The sequence below is a fragment of the Amblyomma americanum genome, chromosome 1 (assembly GCF_052857255.1).
Source record: "Amblyomma americanum isolate KBUSLIRL-KWMA chromosome 1, ASM5285725v1, whole genome shotgun sequence".
Classification (NCBI taxonomy): Eukaryota; Metazoa; Arthropoda; class Arachnida; order Ixodida; family Ixodidae; genus Amblyomma; species Amblyomma americanum.
This window is the reverse complement of record NC_135497.1, coordinates 448245868-448263241: the sequence shown is the minus strand read 5'-3', so window position 1 is coordinate 448263241 and position 17374 is coordinate 448245868. Positions and strand designations below refer to the sequence as shown.

Genomic DNA, 17374 nt, shown 5'->3' with positions numbered 1-17374 from the left:
ACTCTTTCTCTACTAAAATTTTGGACTGCAGCTTTGCTGTCGCTTATGATGTATTTAGCTTTGGAATCGACGCAAGCTAGTGCTATTGCGACCTCTTCCGCCGTCTCGGTGTTTGTCCCTAGGATAGTTGCGACCGTGATGGGGCTACCCGCTCCGTTCACTGCCGCGACGGTCGTGTACTGACTATGTCTATCGCCCGCTGCGTCTACGTAGGCGACCTCCTCCTGAGGCTTGTCACCGTAGATGCGTTCTATCACCTCTGCCCGCTCTTGTCTTCTTTTCTTATTTCTGGGTGCATGTTCTTGGGTAAGGGGGGAATCCTGAGATTGCTCCTAATCTCCATGTCGATATCCTCCCTCTGTCTAGCTCCCCTGTCTGTTTGGAGTCCGACTTTGGCTAGTGTGGCTCTTCCCGCATGTGTTGTGCTGAGTCTCTCTAGCTGTGATGTCTGGACTGCTTCTGCGAGCTCTGTAAGCGTGTTGTGTATGCCCAGTGCTAGGAGTTTTTCTGAGGATGTGCACATGGGCAGGCCTAGAGCTTTCTTGACGCACTTCCTTATGAGAGCGTCGATTTTGTTCCTCTCTGCTGCTTTGAGATTTAGGTACGGCGTGGCATAGCTGATTCTACTTATTCTGAAAGCGTGTATGAGCCTAAGTAGGTTTTTTTCTTTAAGACCGCCTCTTTTGCTCGAGACACGTTTGATGGGATTGAGGGTCTGCATCACGTGGCTCTCAAGCTTTTTGATGGTTATCGTGTTTCTCCCATTCAAATGCATATGAAGGCCTAGGATTCTGATTGTGTCCACTTTGGATACCTCCTTTCCTCCTACAGAAATCTGAATTTCCGAGCGTGGTTTGTTCCTCAGAGCCTTATCGTTATATATGAATATTTCAGATTTTTCGGGCGAGCATTCTAAGCCCCGTTCTTCTGCATACGTTGAAATTATATTGGCAGCTGCCTGTAGGGTTTGATTAATCTCTGCATCACTTCCTCGGTTGATCCATAGATTAATGTTGTCCGCATACAGGCTATATTCTAAGTTTGGGTTGCCAATTTTTTCAAGTTTGCCCGGGAGTTCTCTCATGGCCATGTTAAAGAGAATGGGTGATAGCACTGACCCTTGAGGGGTTTCCTTGCTTCCTAGCCTTATTTCCCCGGATTTAATCTCCTGGAAGCTTATGCTCGCAGTTCTATCTGTGAGGAAGTCTCTTATGTAGCGATAGGTTTTGTAGCCTACTCCGGCGTGGCTGAGTCCTTTCAATATTGCCTCATATTTAACATTATCAAATGCCTTTTTGAGATCGAGACATAGGATAACCTTTGCGTCCCTGGTTCTGGAGTCAATGATATCCTGTTTTAGTCGCAGCATGACGTCTTGTGTGCTGATATGGGGTCGAAACCCATAAATCTCATCTGGCCACTTCCTATTCTTTTCCATGTAGTTCGATATTCTGGTCTGGACGACATGCTCCATTAGTTTCCCTACGCACGATGTGAGGGATATAGGTCGAATGTTCCCTATCTGCGGCTGCTTCCCGGGCTTAGGTATTAGGACCACGGTGGCCGTTTTCCATTGCGGGGGAATCTCGCCCTTCTCCCAGCACTCCTGCATGTAATCTGTGAGGGCCTTTATGAAGTTGTCGTCGAGGTTCCTTAACATTGTGTTCGTAATCCCGTCTGGGCCAGGAGCCGATCTGGTTTTCAGTCTATTTCCGCCCTTACCTCGGCTACCGTAATGGGCGCGTCCAGGGCCTCGTTCGGGGCTCCTTCATAATCGGGAAGCCGACTTTTGTCTGTGTCTCCTATGTAGGTTTCAGCTAGTTTGCGCATGAAGCTTTCGTCATCGTATTCCCCACACGCGTGTCTAACTTTGTTCATTGTAACTTTCGCTTGCGTTTTGGATTTTTGTGGGTCTATGAGATGCCTAAGAATGTTCCACGTCTGGGGGAGATTCATGCTCCTCTCCATTTCGTCGCATTTGCTATTCCAATTTTGTTTGCACAGTTTAAAGGCGTAATCCTCTATTTCTTTATTATGCCGCGCCAATCTTCTTTTGAGATTGTGGTTGTTCCTGCCCTGTTTCCTTAGTCGGCGCTCCATGCCTTGTTTGGCTTCCCACATGTGTAGGAGTCGGCTGTCCGCTATCTCGGGAGCTTTCTCCCTGTCTAGCGTTTTGGTTACCTTTCTGGCATCCTTCTTAACTGCTTCGCACCACTCTCCGATGTTATTTGTGACTGTCTCGTCTCTGTTTCCTCTGAGCTCCCTAAAGTGGTCCCACTCTGTGATCTTCATAGGGGTTTGTTTGTTGCCTGTTTGTTTGTTCTTGGTTCTTATCTCTGTTGCTATGACAGAGTGATCGCTGCCTAAGTTCTGTTCCGTGTTAATCCATTTCGCCGTTCCTACGTTTCTGACGAGGGTTAAATCCGGTGAAGTGTCCATGCTGACGCTATTTCCAGCTTGCGTGGGGTGCTCCGGATCTGTTAGTATCGTAAGTCCCAGGTTGTGTATATCCTCCCATAATTGTCTCCCTTTTGGGTCGTCTTTCGGGTACCTCCATTCCGGGTGATGGGCGTTGAAGTCGCCTACTATGACTAAGGCTTGGTTTTCTGTTATTTTAAGTGCTTTGTTAATTACCGCCCTAAACCTAACCTTCCTCTGTTTGGGTGGGCTGTATATGTTTAAGAGAAAAATGTTTGATTCTTCCTTCTTTCCTGTCAAAATTTCCACGAAAACGTTTTCGATTACCGTTTCTTCTAGATCGTGCTCTATTGTTGCTACGTTTCTCTTGACTAATGTTGATACCCTTAATTTGTCTCCCTTGCTGCTATGAAAAACCTGATAACCCTGCAGTTTAGCCGGACCGCCGGTCTCTTGCAGCGCAACTGCTAGCAGGGCTGTCTCGAGCATCGACAAGCTGCTTTGTAGCACCGGCCGCTTGCGTCGGTAGCCGCGACAGTTCCACTGCCAAATTTGGGTACTACTGGGCAACCTGTCCATTGCTAAGCTTGGTGATGCTCTCCTCAACTGTAGCGAGCCGTGCATGTATGACGGCATTTTCCCCCTTCAGCTGCTGAAGTGCCTCAGTTATTAAACTGAAATTGTTCTGCATTTGGTTCTGGATTTGGTGAACAAAATCCCCTAGTTTGCTATCCCTTTCCTTTGCGAAAGTTTTTAAATTTCTGTCCGTTTTGGCTCCTAGTTTGTTTAGCTTTTCGTCCGCAGTCAGGTCTGAGTTGCTCTCTTCCCTGATTCTGCGCTTGGATGGGGGCGGGACGGCATCCTCGACCACCATGTCACTTTCGCGCTCCTGGCTGTTATTTAGTGCGGTTTGTGCTTTAGGTGCTACCAGGGATGGTGTACCTGTTTGGGGAGTGCTGACAACTGCCGTTGGCTTAGCCTCTGCCGTAGTTAGGGCCGTTTTTAGATTTTGTACGTCCCTCTTAAGACTGGAGATCGTATCACTCATGTTTTTGACGATATTCGTTAGTTTTTCTATTTCCTCATCTTTCTCATCTTTCTTATTATTGTTGCCATTGCTCTGGGAGACCCTGCTCGCGAAACTCACCCTTTTGCTTTCGCCGCCCCAGGCCGTTGATCCTCCCCGGGTCTGGCTGGAGGTCCGGTCTCTCGAGCTCGAACGTCCCCTGGATCTGCTTCTTCCTCTGGAGGCGCTCCGTCCCCGGGAAGTTTGTCGTTGTTCTCCTCCCAGCCTCGGAAAGAAGTTGTCTCGAGCTGTATAGTCGCTCCTCTCGCTGCCTGGTTTAGTGCGCGGGCGGCTCTGGTGCACCCGTGACTGTTGCGATCGGTCACTGGCTCCTGCCGTGGCCTCTTCTCTCATTTTCTTCTCCTAGTATCTTTTCTTGGCTTCATACGGTGTACGATGTATTAGCTTGCATTTGCTGTCTCCGAGTATGTGGTCTCTGCTGCAGAGTTGGCATTTCGGCGTGCAGGAGTGGTTTTCGGGAGGGTTCTCCTGCCCGCAGCCACGGCATTTGACGTTTTTTTGGGTCCGGACATACGTCGATCCTGTGACCGAGTCGGCCACAGGCCATGCAGACTTCATATTTCTTCCGGTATAGGTAGCATCTGTGTGAGGCCCATCCTAGGATGACCGTCTTTGGTACTCAGCTTTCTCTGAAAAGAATTAGTATTGACGTGGAGTCCTTTCCTAATCTTCTGGCCCCGATGATTTCGGGGTTCACCTTGTTTCTTAGCATTCTCATGATGTCTTCTTGCGTGAATTCTCCATCGACGCCGTGTACCACCGCCTTGCCGCAGTCATCTGGCGTGGCCACGTAGGCGAAAACCGTGATTTCTTCTTCTCCAAGTTTGATTCGGCTCATGCTGGCGTATTTCAGTTTTCTCTCTCTGCTCGTGGTGGCGATGAGGATTGAATGTTGTTTCGTGTTGGGAATGACGTCTTCCTCGCCTACTTCATTAGTATTTATACCCGCTGACGCTATGGTGACTTTGGTCAGGTATGCGATTCCGCGTTTGAGGAGCTTGTCGAGTCCTCCGCTAGGGCGGATGATAATCTTGTCAGCTCCCTCTGGTATTCTAGTCTCTTGTTTTTCGACCGACATGGCCGCCAATCTTCTCCCGGCTTGCTTGAGCCTGTATTGCTCGGTCTCAATTTCTTTCTTGCTCTTCTCTAGTGGACCATATTTCTTTCCCTTGCATTGGAACCATTGGCCTGGTACGGTGAACTCCTGCGGGTCCACTGCGCGGCCCTCGACCACTTGCATGGTTGCGTAGATTCAAATTTTCGCGGGCGGGTGACGCGCCGACGGCACTTGCTGCTCTTCCCGCACAAACAAGAAAGACTGGATTGCTGCGGTTCGGGGTGCCAGGTTGTGACGTATCATGCGGGAACGTTTTCACAGCTACAACGTAACAGCGGGGTACCCAATACATTGGATCCTATGGGAGCTATGCCGGGACTGGACAAAAACGACGTAACAGCCGGGAAAACGCAGCAGTGAGGAACGTAACAGCGGGGTTCTACTGTGTATATATATATATATATATAGCCAGCCTTTTGGGGCACTGCCCCTTGTCAAATGCATATTGTGGCACTTGAGTACTCTCATGCTGTTCTTTCAAGCAACATTTGCATTCTTTGGTTCATGTGAAACATTGTTCACAGTGATTCTGTCTTGTCGAGCTTAGCAGACTCTACACTAATAGAGTGTAGTGTGGGTGTTAGTAAAAAAATAAAGCTCAGCTGTGCCAGGCATTTCATTGTTCCTAAGTCGTATGCAACTTAGTTTCTTGTCCTGGAGCCTCACAAATTGTCAACACCTTCTGACAGGTGCAAGCCCTTTGCTGCACTGAGCTTATAATCGTTTTGTTATATATAGACATCCTGGTAGCTGCTAGTGATTTTTGAGGTGTAGTAGGAGATGATTGCCTTCCTATCAAAGCTGCCACGGTGGCTCAGTGGTTATGGTGCTTGGCTACTGACCCCAAAAATGGGGTTCGATCTCAGCCGCGGCGGTCGCATTTTAATGGAGGCAAAATGCTAGAGGCCTATGTACTGTACTGTTCGCAGCCATTTGTGCCCCCTGCATACACGGCGAAGGCCACCCTGCCATCTCTAGAAAAGGGCCTGCCAACCCTAGAGCACTTTCTAAACAGCTACCAGAGCCATATCTATTTGTTGGAGATCTTAATGCCCACTCTGATATATAGGGAAGGGAACAAACCGACACTAGAAGCTGTATTTTAGAGGATTTTATTTGTCCAATAATATCTGCCTGCTCAACACAGGGGAACCTGCGTACTGTTCTCCAACCTCTGGAAAAATGAGCTGTGTAGATCTGTCTTTTAGTTCACCCTTTGTTTTTATCAATTTTAAATGGGACTTTCTGAATAACCACTTTGGAAGTGATCACCTTCCTGTGTTGCTGTGTTCTGCTGTTTAATGGGCATCAACATGCCCAGAAAGAGATTCGAGCTTTACTGTGAACAAAAAAATATGAAGTGTTTGTGATAGAGACTCGATTCAGATGATTTTCTTGCACTGAGTCTATAATTAAAATTGTTAATTGTGGGGTTTAACATCCCAAAGACACATTGGCCATGAGGGACGCTGCGCGCAGGGCTCCGGTTTAGACCGCCTGGGGTTCCTTAACATGCACTGACATCGCACAACACATGGGCGCCTTTGCGTTTCGCATCTGCTGAAACATAGCCGCCGCGGCCAGGATTGAATCCGGGAACCTGGCTCAGTAGCCAGGCATGCTAACCACTCGTCCACCGTGGTGGGTTTGTAATTCATAAGCTCACATGAGAGAGGACATCTGGTTAAGAACACAAGCTCGATATCACGAGTGCACATTGTGGTCACGGTATGCCAACCCCATCGTTGTAAGTGCTGCAATATGAACCAGTATTCATACGAACCGTCCCCGAAAGTTTGAATTATGTAGTTATACTGTGCAAGCAGACCATAGTAGTTACTCATTAGCATCCACCCAAGCACAGCCATACAGCTCTAAAGGAAAGCCAGACAGATTTCACAGAAATCTCGCAGCTGAAGAAAAATTCGTCCTGGTGCGGGGTTAGAGCGAGCATGAATGAGGTCCGTGAAATAAAGGTGTCAGGTGTAACACGTGCAAAACCTTGCTCGTGGGCAAACATTTACCCCATGGAACAGGGGATGGTGCTGCGTAAGCACTATATAAGGCTCTTCAAAAGTAGTTATATATTTTTTTTTTGCATATGCACTCCCCGTTTTATATTTTTTTTTTGCATATGCACTCCCCGTTTTTGTTTCAAACAATGTTGGCAGCATCGTCAAGACAGATATGCAAAATGCATGCAAACCATGCACTTAACAGTAGGCGGTAAAGGGCTAACGTAGACGGTAAAGGGCTAATAAGTGAAATGGGCGGATTTGGACTCCATAGTTCATCTTTCTCGTCATACATTGAGAGAAGAAACCAGACTCATGCATGTGCATTTTTCAGCAGTTGCCTGTGCCACTTAAAATTCACTGCAGTTGTTGGTTGCTGGAATGCCATTTTGGTGCAGCAGTGTCACAATTTCATCAAAAATAATAGATTTGTAGCAGCGTGGAGCAGGTTTAAAGGAATGGCGCAGGTTGGAGCAAATGGCACAGCATTCCCGCCACTGAATGGAGCACTTCTCTTGGGTGATAACCATGTGCTTGTATTTAGCAGCCCTTAAAGTCTGGCTACATTTTATGCTAATAGTGAACCTTTTTCTCCCTGTAGTGGGAGACATCAGTCCTCTAACAGTGTGTTTAGACTTGTGCAGAAATTAATGGGACATTGCATATTTCACCTCTTCATGTTCCAGTTTTTTTGGCGCTTCAAGAGTACTGAATCATCTTGCCTTATTTATGGCAGTTTCCTGTAACCTTTTCTTTGTGTGGAGTTTTATTATGTCCTTTCCTCAATGCGAAAAAATTAGTGGTTACCTGCCGCTCTGTCATAGGGGCTGTGATTTCTGTTATTGTTCCAAGACCAGAAAACAAAAATATTGCACCCCCTGGCATTTATGATTCCCTTGCCACCTTTTGACAATGCCCACGAATTTGCCCGCTGATGCAGGTGCCGAAGACATGATAGTGTTCATCCCGTGGATGGCCATTCAGGAGCTGGACAACATTAAGAACAAGAAGCAGGACATGGTAGGTTGTGGTCTGGCAGTGTCAGCCAAAGTGCCACGCTGCTTTACCTTAAAAGGGCAGAGGCATGGGCCACTCTGTCACTGGTGTTGAGCAGGCTGTGGTCCTATATGTCTCCTGCAAGCAAAAGCAGTGTATGGTGTTATGTAGTTGGGGAAGGCCTGGGTTTCAGAAGGATTTTTAAGCCACAGCGTGACTGTCATTTCACCCTTGGTTGCCAGTGGTGGTCCGAGGTAGATACCTGTAATTCTGAGTACTGGAAAGCGTTGACCACTGCAAAGCATGTGTAACATAAAGCTGCTGCAACAGCTTTTGGTTCCTTTGTTTGGTTTGGTTTATGGGGGTTCAACGCCCCAAAGCAACTCATGCTATGAGGACGACGTCGTAATGAAGGTCTCCAGAAATTTCGACCACCTGGGGCTCGCTCTTTAACGTGCACTGACATCGCACAGTACGTGGGCCTCTACAATTTCGCCTCCATTGAAATTCGACCACCGCGGCCGGCATCGAACCCGCGTCATTCGGGTTCGCAGCCGAGCGCCATAACCGCTGAGCCACCTTGGCGGCCTTTTTGGTTCCGCTGTGTAATGGTGCATCACAGAGGCACTCTTAAAATGTTCCTGACAGAACACTGGTGTCTGCTTCAAGATTTTGAAAGAAAAAGGCACCGACGTGGGCTAAAGTATTACACAGTGATCACACATCCATGAATCCATGAAGCATAAGCATCCAGGGATGCTTATGCTTGATACTACTGTTAGCACTGACGAGCTTCTAGTTGTTCAGGGTATTTACCCTGCATTCTAAGCCCTTGTTATAGCAGTAGTAGTAGTCTTTTGTTATTTTGGAGTCCTTTGGACACTCAAGTCCATCCAGATATGCTAACAGTGGTTTAGCTATTGCCTTGCCGCAAAGGTTTAACAGTGGTCATGCCCTTTCAATGCATCCTACTCTTCTACTACATTTATTAAAACACACTCAGCTGTGTTCATGCCATGTCCCTACCATGGTATGTGGCCTCAGTGGAGTCAGTTGCATGTTCAGCATGAATGCACCAGGGCAGGTACAACACTAATCACTCCTTATCAGACAATTTTATTCTGTTGCTATTACCTGCTGCACCAACTGACTCATTTTAATGAGGAATGGGACGTGAACCAATGAGGAAGGATGAAAGAGGATAGAATAGGAATAGGACTGTATTAACCCAGGCTGGGGGTTTGCTAATGGAGTGGTTTGCGTTCAGCTGCTGTGGGGTTCGCTGACCTTTCCGCGAACTGGTCGGTCTCGTGTTCGCAAAGAAGGCCACAGCAGTCGGGTCGGAAGTCGCCAACAAAGGGGCCAGTCCCGTTCCTGCGTCCCCTTCGTGCGGCGGACGTCCTTGTTTACTCCACGCCGTCACGGGCATAACCAGTCTTGAGAAGCCTAACCATGTACAGCTGTCGACATGTGGTCATTGTTAAGGGGTTGACGAGGTTTCGGGGGCGCACAAGATACGGCTGTGTATTAGCCGAGTGACCGGAAACCCACTATTCCCGTAACGACTGTCTTCTTCTCTTTCGGTGTGTTGTGTAAACAACTTCGGTGATCGTCTCGTCTCGTCGGCATATGTTTGTCGTGTGTGCGTAAGAGAAAACAAATGTTGGAAAGTCGTAACGGCTGTGCCGTGGGTGCCGTGGGTGCCGTGGGAGAGGGTGGTCGAGTTTGTGCTGTTTGTGTATTTGATTGCAACCTCTCCTTTCCAAAATGTTTAATCAGCACTCTTTCCCCAATCTGTGATTAGTTGGCGGAAACCTTACTTTCCTTTCCCTGACCACTGATTGGTGAGGTATGTCGCTTGTAATCTTATTGGTGGCTGTCCCCGCTAAGGGAGGAGACAGAGTGATCAACGGTTTAGTCATGTAAATAGTTTTCTCCTTGCTTTGTTTCTTCTTGTTTTATTTATGTTGTAAATAAATAGTTAACCTTCTCCTTTCTTCGAATAACGTGAATGTTTGTGAGTTAGAACCACCGGGTCATCAAGAAACCCCGGTTTCATCATCAACAAGGTGTTTCCTCTCACCGCCACCTGAAGGGGAAACTCAACTGGCACGGTGGACAGGATCGTGACTTCTCAACTGCTGCTTTATATGCAAATAAGTCCCAGTTCAGAGTGAAAATTTTATTGCAGTGCTGAGAGAGTAAGTAGGCGACTAGCCCAGAAGGGAAAAGAAGTGAAGGAAAAACAAACAAAATAAAACTATACCATCATTGCGTGATGTTGTGCTTTATGACTACCTGCTCAGGGCTCAGTTGTTTTCTTGTTAGTGAAACTGTGAGAGCAGTTGCACACACAATGCTGTCGTGCTGTTTTAGCACGATAGCATTAAGGGTCCCGTGCCTCAGAAAAGCCAGCGTCGATGTCGATGTTGGCCGTGAGTGAAAAATCCCCAGAGAAGCAACCTAGGTGGCAGGTGGACCACCTAGGTCATGTGACTGTGTGGCATCATCACAACCTGCCCACCGGCTTGCGAGCAAACTGCCTACCATGGCAAGTGGCAGCTAAATTAATGATTGGTCATGAGAGGTTGCTCAAGAAGAGCAACTTGGGTCACACAAGCCCCACCGTTGGAAGCACCTGCCATCACAGGGTAGTGGCGCATCGCTTAACCAGTGCACTACTATGCCAGGAGTGGTATGAGGACTGGTAGCGATCTATGAATGTAAAGTTGAGAATGAGCAATTCTGCATACATGGGCGTCAACCCATTAGCTATCGCATTACGCAGCGCGCGTCGACTGAGTTCACAAAGTGAGCGGGTGAGCTTATTCTCACACGTAAGCAGTCTTAAGTGTCTGCCGACTTTTTTGTTTATTGCTCTGCTTGATGTGATGGATGTGTGTCACCTAACCTGGGCATGACAGCACCACTTCTGATGCCAGTAGGGAGCCATGACTCTTGATGTCATTGCGTGAGCCCTGTCAATCATCGCTTTGGGAAAATGTAGGCTGTGTTCTGTGGTTGCGGAAATTGTGCACAGTCCGGTATGCTATGTAGGAAGTGCTCAGCAGGCTAGCTTGAAAACTGCATACAATGCACTGCTTAGTCGTAATTGGGCACATGTTGTGTGTTACGTGTTAGCACTGTGGAAGGGTTTCTCCTGACTTGCTTTTCTTTCTACTGCAGCTCTCCCGCAGTGCTGTGGCTGCAATCTCATACATCTACAAGGCTCTTGCATCCAAGAACCCCAGGCTGCGTGGGCAGACCATTGCTGAGGTTAGTGCAGTTGTGGCTGTTTGCACGTGGGCTGCTGTGGCGCACCTTCCCTGGAGTTGGGAATGTACAGACTGAAATGCAGTGGACCTCATTCTCAAGTATGAAGTGCATTCAGTGAGGCCATTGACAGTGTTTATATAGTAAAAGCTCATTAATTCATACTTCAAGGGATTGGAAAAAATGCTAGAATTTTCCCGAAAGTTTCAATTATTGAATGACCCCAAAAAGCTAGCAAGATCTGCTTGCATCACGGTAAATTTATTTGGTGAAAGACCGAGCAATGGTTGCCTGATTTTTGAGATGAGAACAGCGCGGCAGTGACTATTTTTAGCGATAGAGCTCCACTGCTACTATGTCGCACACCTCACAACCAGCAGCATTACATGTGAGGAGGCTTCACCGCATAGACTGCGAATGGCATGTGACGAGCAAACAGTTTCGCTGTACTGGAAGAACTGAAGAACCATGCGGATAGAAACACTGAGCAGTGCCAAAGCAGCAAGAAAAGACTAGCGAGACGCACAAATCAGCGCCCAAAATGGCGCACAGCTGGGCTCCGTTGGCTGGCTGATGCAGACTGGCATGAAGCTCAGAAAAGCGAAATCGAAACTAAGTGGTCCCCAGATAAGGGGCTGTTCATTTTTCGTCATGCCTGCCATTGCGTGCATGTCAGAGGCAGCAGCAGCGCCAAAGCAGCAAGAAAAGACTAGTGAGATGCACAAATCAGCGCCCAAAACGGCGCACAGCTGGGCTCCGTTGGCTGGCTGATGCAGACTGACACGAAGCTCAGAAAAGCGAAATTGAAACTAAGTGGTCGGAATGTTCCCAGATAAAGGGCTGTTCATTTTTCGTCATGCCTGCCATTGCATGCATGTCAGAGGCGCGCGAGCAACTGTATAGCATAGAATTCAGGTTTGAGTAGGGCTATTTGGATGATCACTTGCCGTGCCGGTCATATCTGGACACTGCCTCTCTTTGGCAGCCCATTCGAATGAACCAGTGCGAGACCTGTAACGTCCAAATTTGTGAGCGTGCAACGTCATAGACCTCACATGAGCAATGACTGGGACTGCGCCCACAGTTGAATTATTTGGATTTTCTAATTAGCAGGTTCAAATTAATGAGGTTTTACTGTACCAGGCGGGATTGGCACCTTTGCTGTGTCCACTCTGCCCTGGGGCAAATTTAACTTTTTTGAAGGAAGGAAGTTCAAGGAGTGTATTGTGCAAAGAGGACTGCCCCCAACCACTCCAAGTGTTGCTCATAAATTCATCCCTGCTTCTGCCAGTTCTCAAACCTGCTTATTTACAGCGACAACTACTCCCTGCCTTTAAACCTACCTGCCACAGCATTCATATTTTTTAACTAAATGTGTGGGAATATCGAGATTTTTTGATACGAATCGAATGTGAAAAAAAAAAAAATGCCTCCGTGTGTCGAGTATCTGTTCAGAGTGAAAAAACACTTCAGAAAAAGCTGCTGTTGTCGTCATAAATATAGAGAATGGACTTTGCAACCGAAATTAAACAAAACTAGACTGACTCGGCACACAAATCTATGCCACTTAATTAGACAGCATAACAGTACGCCCCCTAAAAAAAAATCCAAATATACAAAAATGCGATATGAGCTTTCTAAGGAGGCTACATCACACCAATGCATCACACCCCTCATGTAAAGCCCTCAAGGGCCCTTGAGGTATCTATAATAAATAAAAAAAATGGCGAACAGTCAGTGAGGAACTTGCAGTTTCGACGAGCTGGAAGAACAACGCGGGTGTGAGGGGAGCGCACATTGGCATCAGAACAGCAATACTGCTTTTAAAAAGAAAAGGAATGACCAGTGATGCACCATTCGGCATCTGAAAGAGGTGTGCATATGTGTTTGGATGGCTGGCAAAAGCACTGCCGACAGCTGCCTTCGCTGCAGGCTGCAGCGAAGCTCAGAAGCCAAAATTACGCAGCCGTGCTAGTTTCTGGCCTAGCAACAGGGGCCCTCCTGTCATCGCCATGCCTGTCGTTATGCGCACGTAAGAAGCGCATGGGCTACAATGCTTCATGCAATATGCGGGATTTTTACACAATCGCTTGCCTTGCCGGTGACTCCTTTATTTGGTCCCCCTTAGGAAGCCTGATGCAAAATTCCAGAAGAATTGTGAAGGAAACAGGCTGAGTGCCATTAGGTATCGGCATTAAGTATTTAACACTTAATGGCAGGATCAAACAAAAAAGACCGCACGCTTTTGCATTACGTTTAAGCGAGTGGTTCACCATCTTGTTTTTATAAACTGTGGTATGTGGGATAGCCCACTGGGGAAATTTCGCATGAGATTCAAGCTTAGCAGTGTTCGAGTGTGATTGACCCATGCGATAAACAACAGAGAAGAATGTGAAGAGGACCCCTTTGTACTGTTTGCTTGACACCTTAAACTCTTTATCTTCTTATAGGTTGCCCAGATGTTGTGGTTTTGCCACAGTCGGATTTATAAAAATTGGCAGTGTTTGGTTACTGCATTTCTCGAATCTAATATATGAACCTAATAACAAACATATTTGATCTATGTTTGAAATTTCGAATATTCGCGCGCCCATATTTTTCATTACTTTCAGTTTTCTACGCATTGTCTATATTCTCTTGATCTCATATGAGTTGCTTCTGTCATCTGTTCTGCGCTCTTCTTGTTCGTTAGAGTGAGACCTGTGTTTGTGTTTTTATGGCTAAACTGTAAGCCTCTTTTCTAATGGTGTGCAGATATTTATAACTATTTTCCAAATACATGAAAAACTATGGATTTTCTATTAATTTGAAGTCACTCTGAAACATCACGGTGTTGCTAAACAGCGCTCACTAGTGTTGTGTACTACACAGTCATCTCGGGCTTGTTGAACGAGTGAGGTTGCTCATACTGTCCATCGCCAGCAGGCAGCAAAATATGCACATGGAATAGTGCTAGACTGTTGATTAGTGTGCTGCTGCATTCATTTATTGGCCTGAATGGACCCACCAGGACCTTTGTATTGCTGGCCATCGAGCATCACCAAAAAGCTGCTGTCAGAACAGATGGTAGCAGATTGCTTTCGCCCTGCACTGCATGTTTAAATCTGTGTGCAGACTACGGGAAAAAAATTGCTAGGGCTGAGCTTAGTGGCTTAGCACATTAATCAGCGATGGCTGATTGGAATTAGCACCCGAGAGGTCTGGAATGGTAGAAGACCCTGGTACAGCTGCCTCACAGTTGTTCGCAGCTAGGCCGGGAATGCAGGCAGTGGTTTGCTCTTTACCACATCCAGTCTTCTGAGAAAAGCGCTCACAGCAATGACCCACTGGACAGCACTCAGCAAAGCTGCAGCCGCCAGCAGCTGCTCAAACAACTCCAGTTACATACAGGTTTGGTCGACACATTCCAAGACCCCAGTGCGGCTAACTGCTGCCCCTCTGTGGCTGATAAAGGCTGATACAAAACCTGCACTGCCACGTGGCACGAGCTCTCCCGCCCAATCAAGCAGTCCCGTGAGACGCCAAAACGGGCCTTGCTGATTAATGAGCTAAGCTGCGAAGCTTAGCTCCACCAATTGTTTAACTCATAATGGTAATAGACTGCACCATCAGCTGCAATAAAATTGACCCGGCCTGCAAGCACTCACTGTCATTTTGAATTTTTTAGAAAGTCATCTGAAACTGAAACTGTCTGTCACTTTTGCAAAAGCATGCATCTAATGTCATTGGATAGAAACACTGATATTCTGGATGGTTTAAAGAGTGATAAAAATGCTAAGGGCCTGTATCAGTAATGTGCTATTGATGGTTGAGAAAAAAAAAAAACTGCCAAAATTTAGTGATGTGATTGTGAAATACAAGAGTGCTTGTTGGTTGATCACGGAACTCTCAGCATGGTGGAACTGATACATGAGGACAAAGTAGGCCAAGGCTCATCGACAATGCTGTGTTTGGGACAGCACTCCACAACCCATGTCATGGGAGATTGTGGACGGGATTGTGTCCTGCTTGTGTTGTAGTCCAAGCTGCCACATTTTGTGAGTTTTCTTGTTGTGCGCTGCCAGCTATGTGCTATGCCATACTTCACCTCTAACATCACTCCACCAGTAAGGAGATATGAGGTCATACCAGCCACTAGCATGTATTGGAAGTAGCCCTCTTCTGCGTCTGTGCTGCAACAAGTAAAAGAGCTTCTGTGCTTGCAGGACATGTTGAACAGCAGACAGCGCTTCTTTGCAGCATTCAGTTAGCTCATTTTTCATGTAAGCATCAGGCAAGACTATCATATTGCAGCTCATTTCACTGACTGCAATTTTGCAATTCTACAAATTGTACATATATTACACTGTTGCCTCCCCACCCCACTGCAAGTAATGCCTGATGAATCTTGAGGGTATAATACTAAATGATGATGATGATGACAAGCAAAATATCTACAGTAAACCTTATTTTTCATGGATCTTTTCTGTGCGAAAGTTCTTTGCTAATTTTTGCTTTCGTATGTGACCTGTTTGAGAATATTTTATTTGCGACCAGTTCATATTACAGTAGACTCCCATTAAGATGAACTCGGTTAAAATGAACAATGCGAGACCATTTGGTTGGTTTGACATAGAACTCAATGTAAAAAAAATCTGCTAAAAATGAACTTTCACATCAACCGTGAACCATGGCGACCGTGTGTAATGACACTCGAGGAGCGTCCGCACGGAACTGTCAAGGAGGGAGAAAAATGCTTCTACATAAAAAAAGCACGTCTCTGCAAGACGGCTTCTGTGCACCTTTACGCAAAACTGTGGGGAAGCTGTCTTGCAGGAGCGTGCATTCTCGAAGGGAAGTTTTCTTACCGGTGTGGAAAGCGCAAGGCACCAACATGCATGCGCTGGCGCAGAAATGTGACATGATCAATTCTTGGCATAACACGTGCGTCATGTGTGGATGTGTTACCTTCCACAGACTAACAGGCACATATGTGGAAAGTGCACCCACTCGACTTGGGGCTTAAAAACTCCGAGGCTGCATTTTAAATTGACATGGTGTTGCAACACTCGTTTCATGATGGAGAGATGGCCAGATATCAGCACTGTGCGCATTTCCTGCAGTATACATAAATTTCTGTGGTGTGCCTGCTTGTGGAGTTGGTAACAGCTATGCTGCCGAAGGAGCGAGGGCAGAGATCAGAGGGCTCAACATGGCTACCCTGCTGGGCGATAAAAGAGCACAAACAGTAGCCACTGTGCGGTACAGCGAGAAAAAAAAAGACTAATGAAAGAAAACTAGACAAATAGCATTTTCAGGTAGAATAACATGAGCTTGTTTCGTGCTCTGTCATGAGCGCACTTCATGCATAGTGCAGTAAAAGCTCTATTTGTAATTATGCTCTCTCTGAAAGGCTATTTTATTCATTGTTATCATGTAACATATATATGGACGCACCTAGAATGCTAGTGTATCATTTTTAGGGGCACTTCTGTTATGGCAAGCTTCTGACCAGGTGAACAGATTCTCTGGTCCCTTCAAGTTCGTCTTTGCAACCCCGAGAATGTAATATCCCCCAAACCCTACCTTTTTCGACCAGTTCTCAAGTTCCTGTGCTGTAGGTGAGCATTACCATTATTGTTGGTTTCCCTCCAACTGATGCATTTTAGGGATCATACGGCTTTTAGACCCAGCAGACCTAAGAGCTGTGCTTGGCAAGTCAAAGTAGTCACAGCCAACGGTCTTAGTGCAGAGTCAGCTTCATAGCTCTCTGTAGCTCACTCTGATTACCAGTGGTTACCTGTGGAACCAAGAGGGCTGCATTTGAACCTTGCCTCTCATACCTTGTGTGCCTTCCTCTGCCGCTGAGCCAGCAGTGATGCTTCCTGTTTTCAATTGGCACCTGTGTGCACTGGCGATACAAAAGTCCGATTTTGTTTGCGTGATGCTTGGTGCAGAGAGCACTATAACTTTTGTCTGCTCACAGTCTTGGCTTAGTTGTGTGCCACCCATGCACTGTTGGGGAGACAAAACCTTACAATACAAGCACAAAACACTCTAGGTGTACATGCGTGATACTTGATGAAAATTGCCTACTTTCACTACACATACATGAGAATAGACTATGCTGGGTTTGTTGGTGACTGTGAACCATCTGCCGAAAACAGCTATGCAGTTACGTTGCAAATTCCAGGTCCTGAAGACTTTTGTACCCAGTAGTACTTTGGTGTTTCCTGTTAGCATATCGGCAACACCTCCCTATTGTGTGGACACAACTTGATTTGTCCTGAAAATTGTGCCAGGCTTCTTTTGGAAATATTTTCTGTAAAAAAAAACTCTCTGCATGCAACATAGGCAAGTCATAATTGCTGGTACATGCTTGTTATCTGGCCAAAGCCAGTGACCGAAGCTGCTGCAGCCATCCACAAATTATTCGGACTTTAAACATTTCGACTTATTCATACCTTTGACGATTTTCTATGAGACTAA

General features: G+C 46.6%; 1 protein-coding gene across 4 annotated transcripts in view; it reads left to right on the top strand.

Annotated features, from left to right (window-relative positions):
• Swt1 (Swt1 RNA endoribonuclease) overlaps positions 1–17374 on the top strand; it is a 117426-nt gene that overhangs the window by 11571 nt on the left and 88481 nt on the right. For all 4 annotated transcript variants that reach the window (XM_077650599.1, XM_077650597.1, XM_077650598.1 and 1 more), the window contains 2 exons: positions 7578–7657; positions 10820–10909. In XM_077650599.1, coding sequence (XP_077506725.1) covers positions 7578–7657; positions 10820–10909 — 170 coding nt within the window. The remainder of the gene's footprint in view (positions 1–7577; positions 7658–10819; positions 10910–17374) is intronic.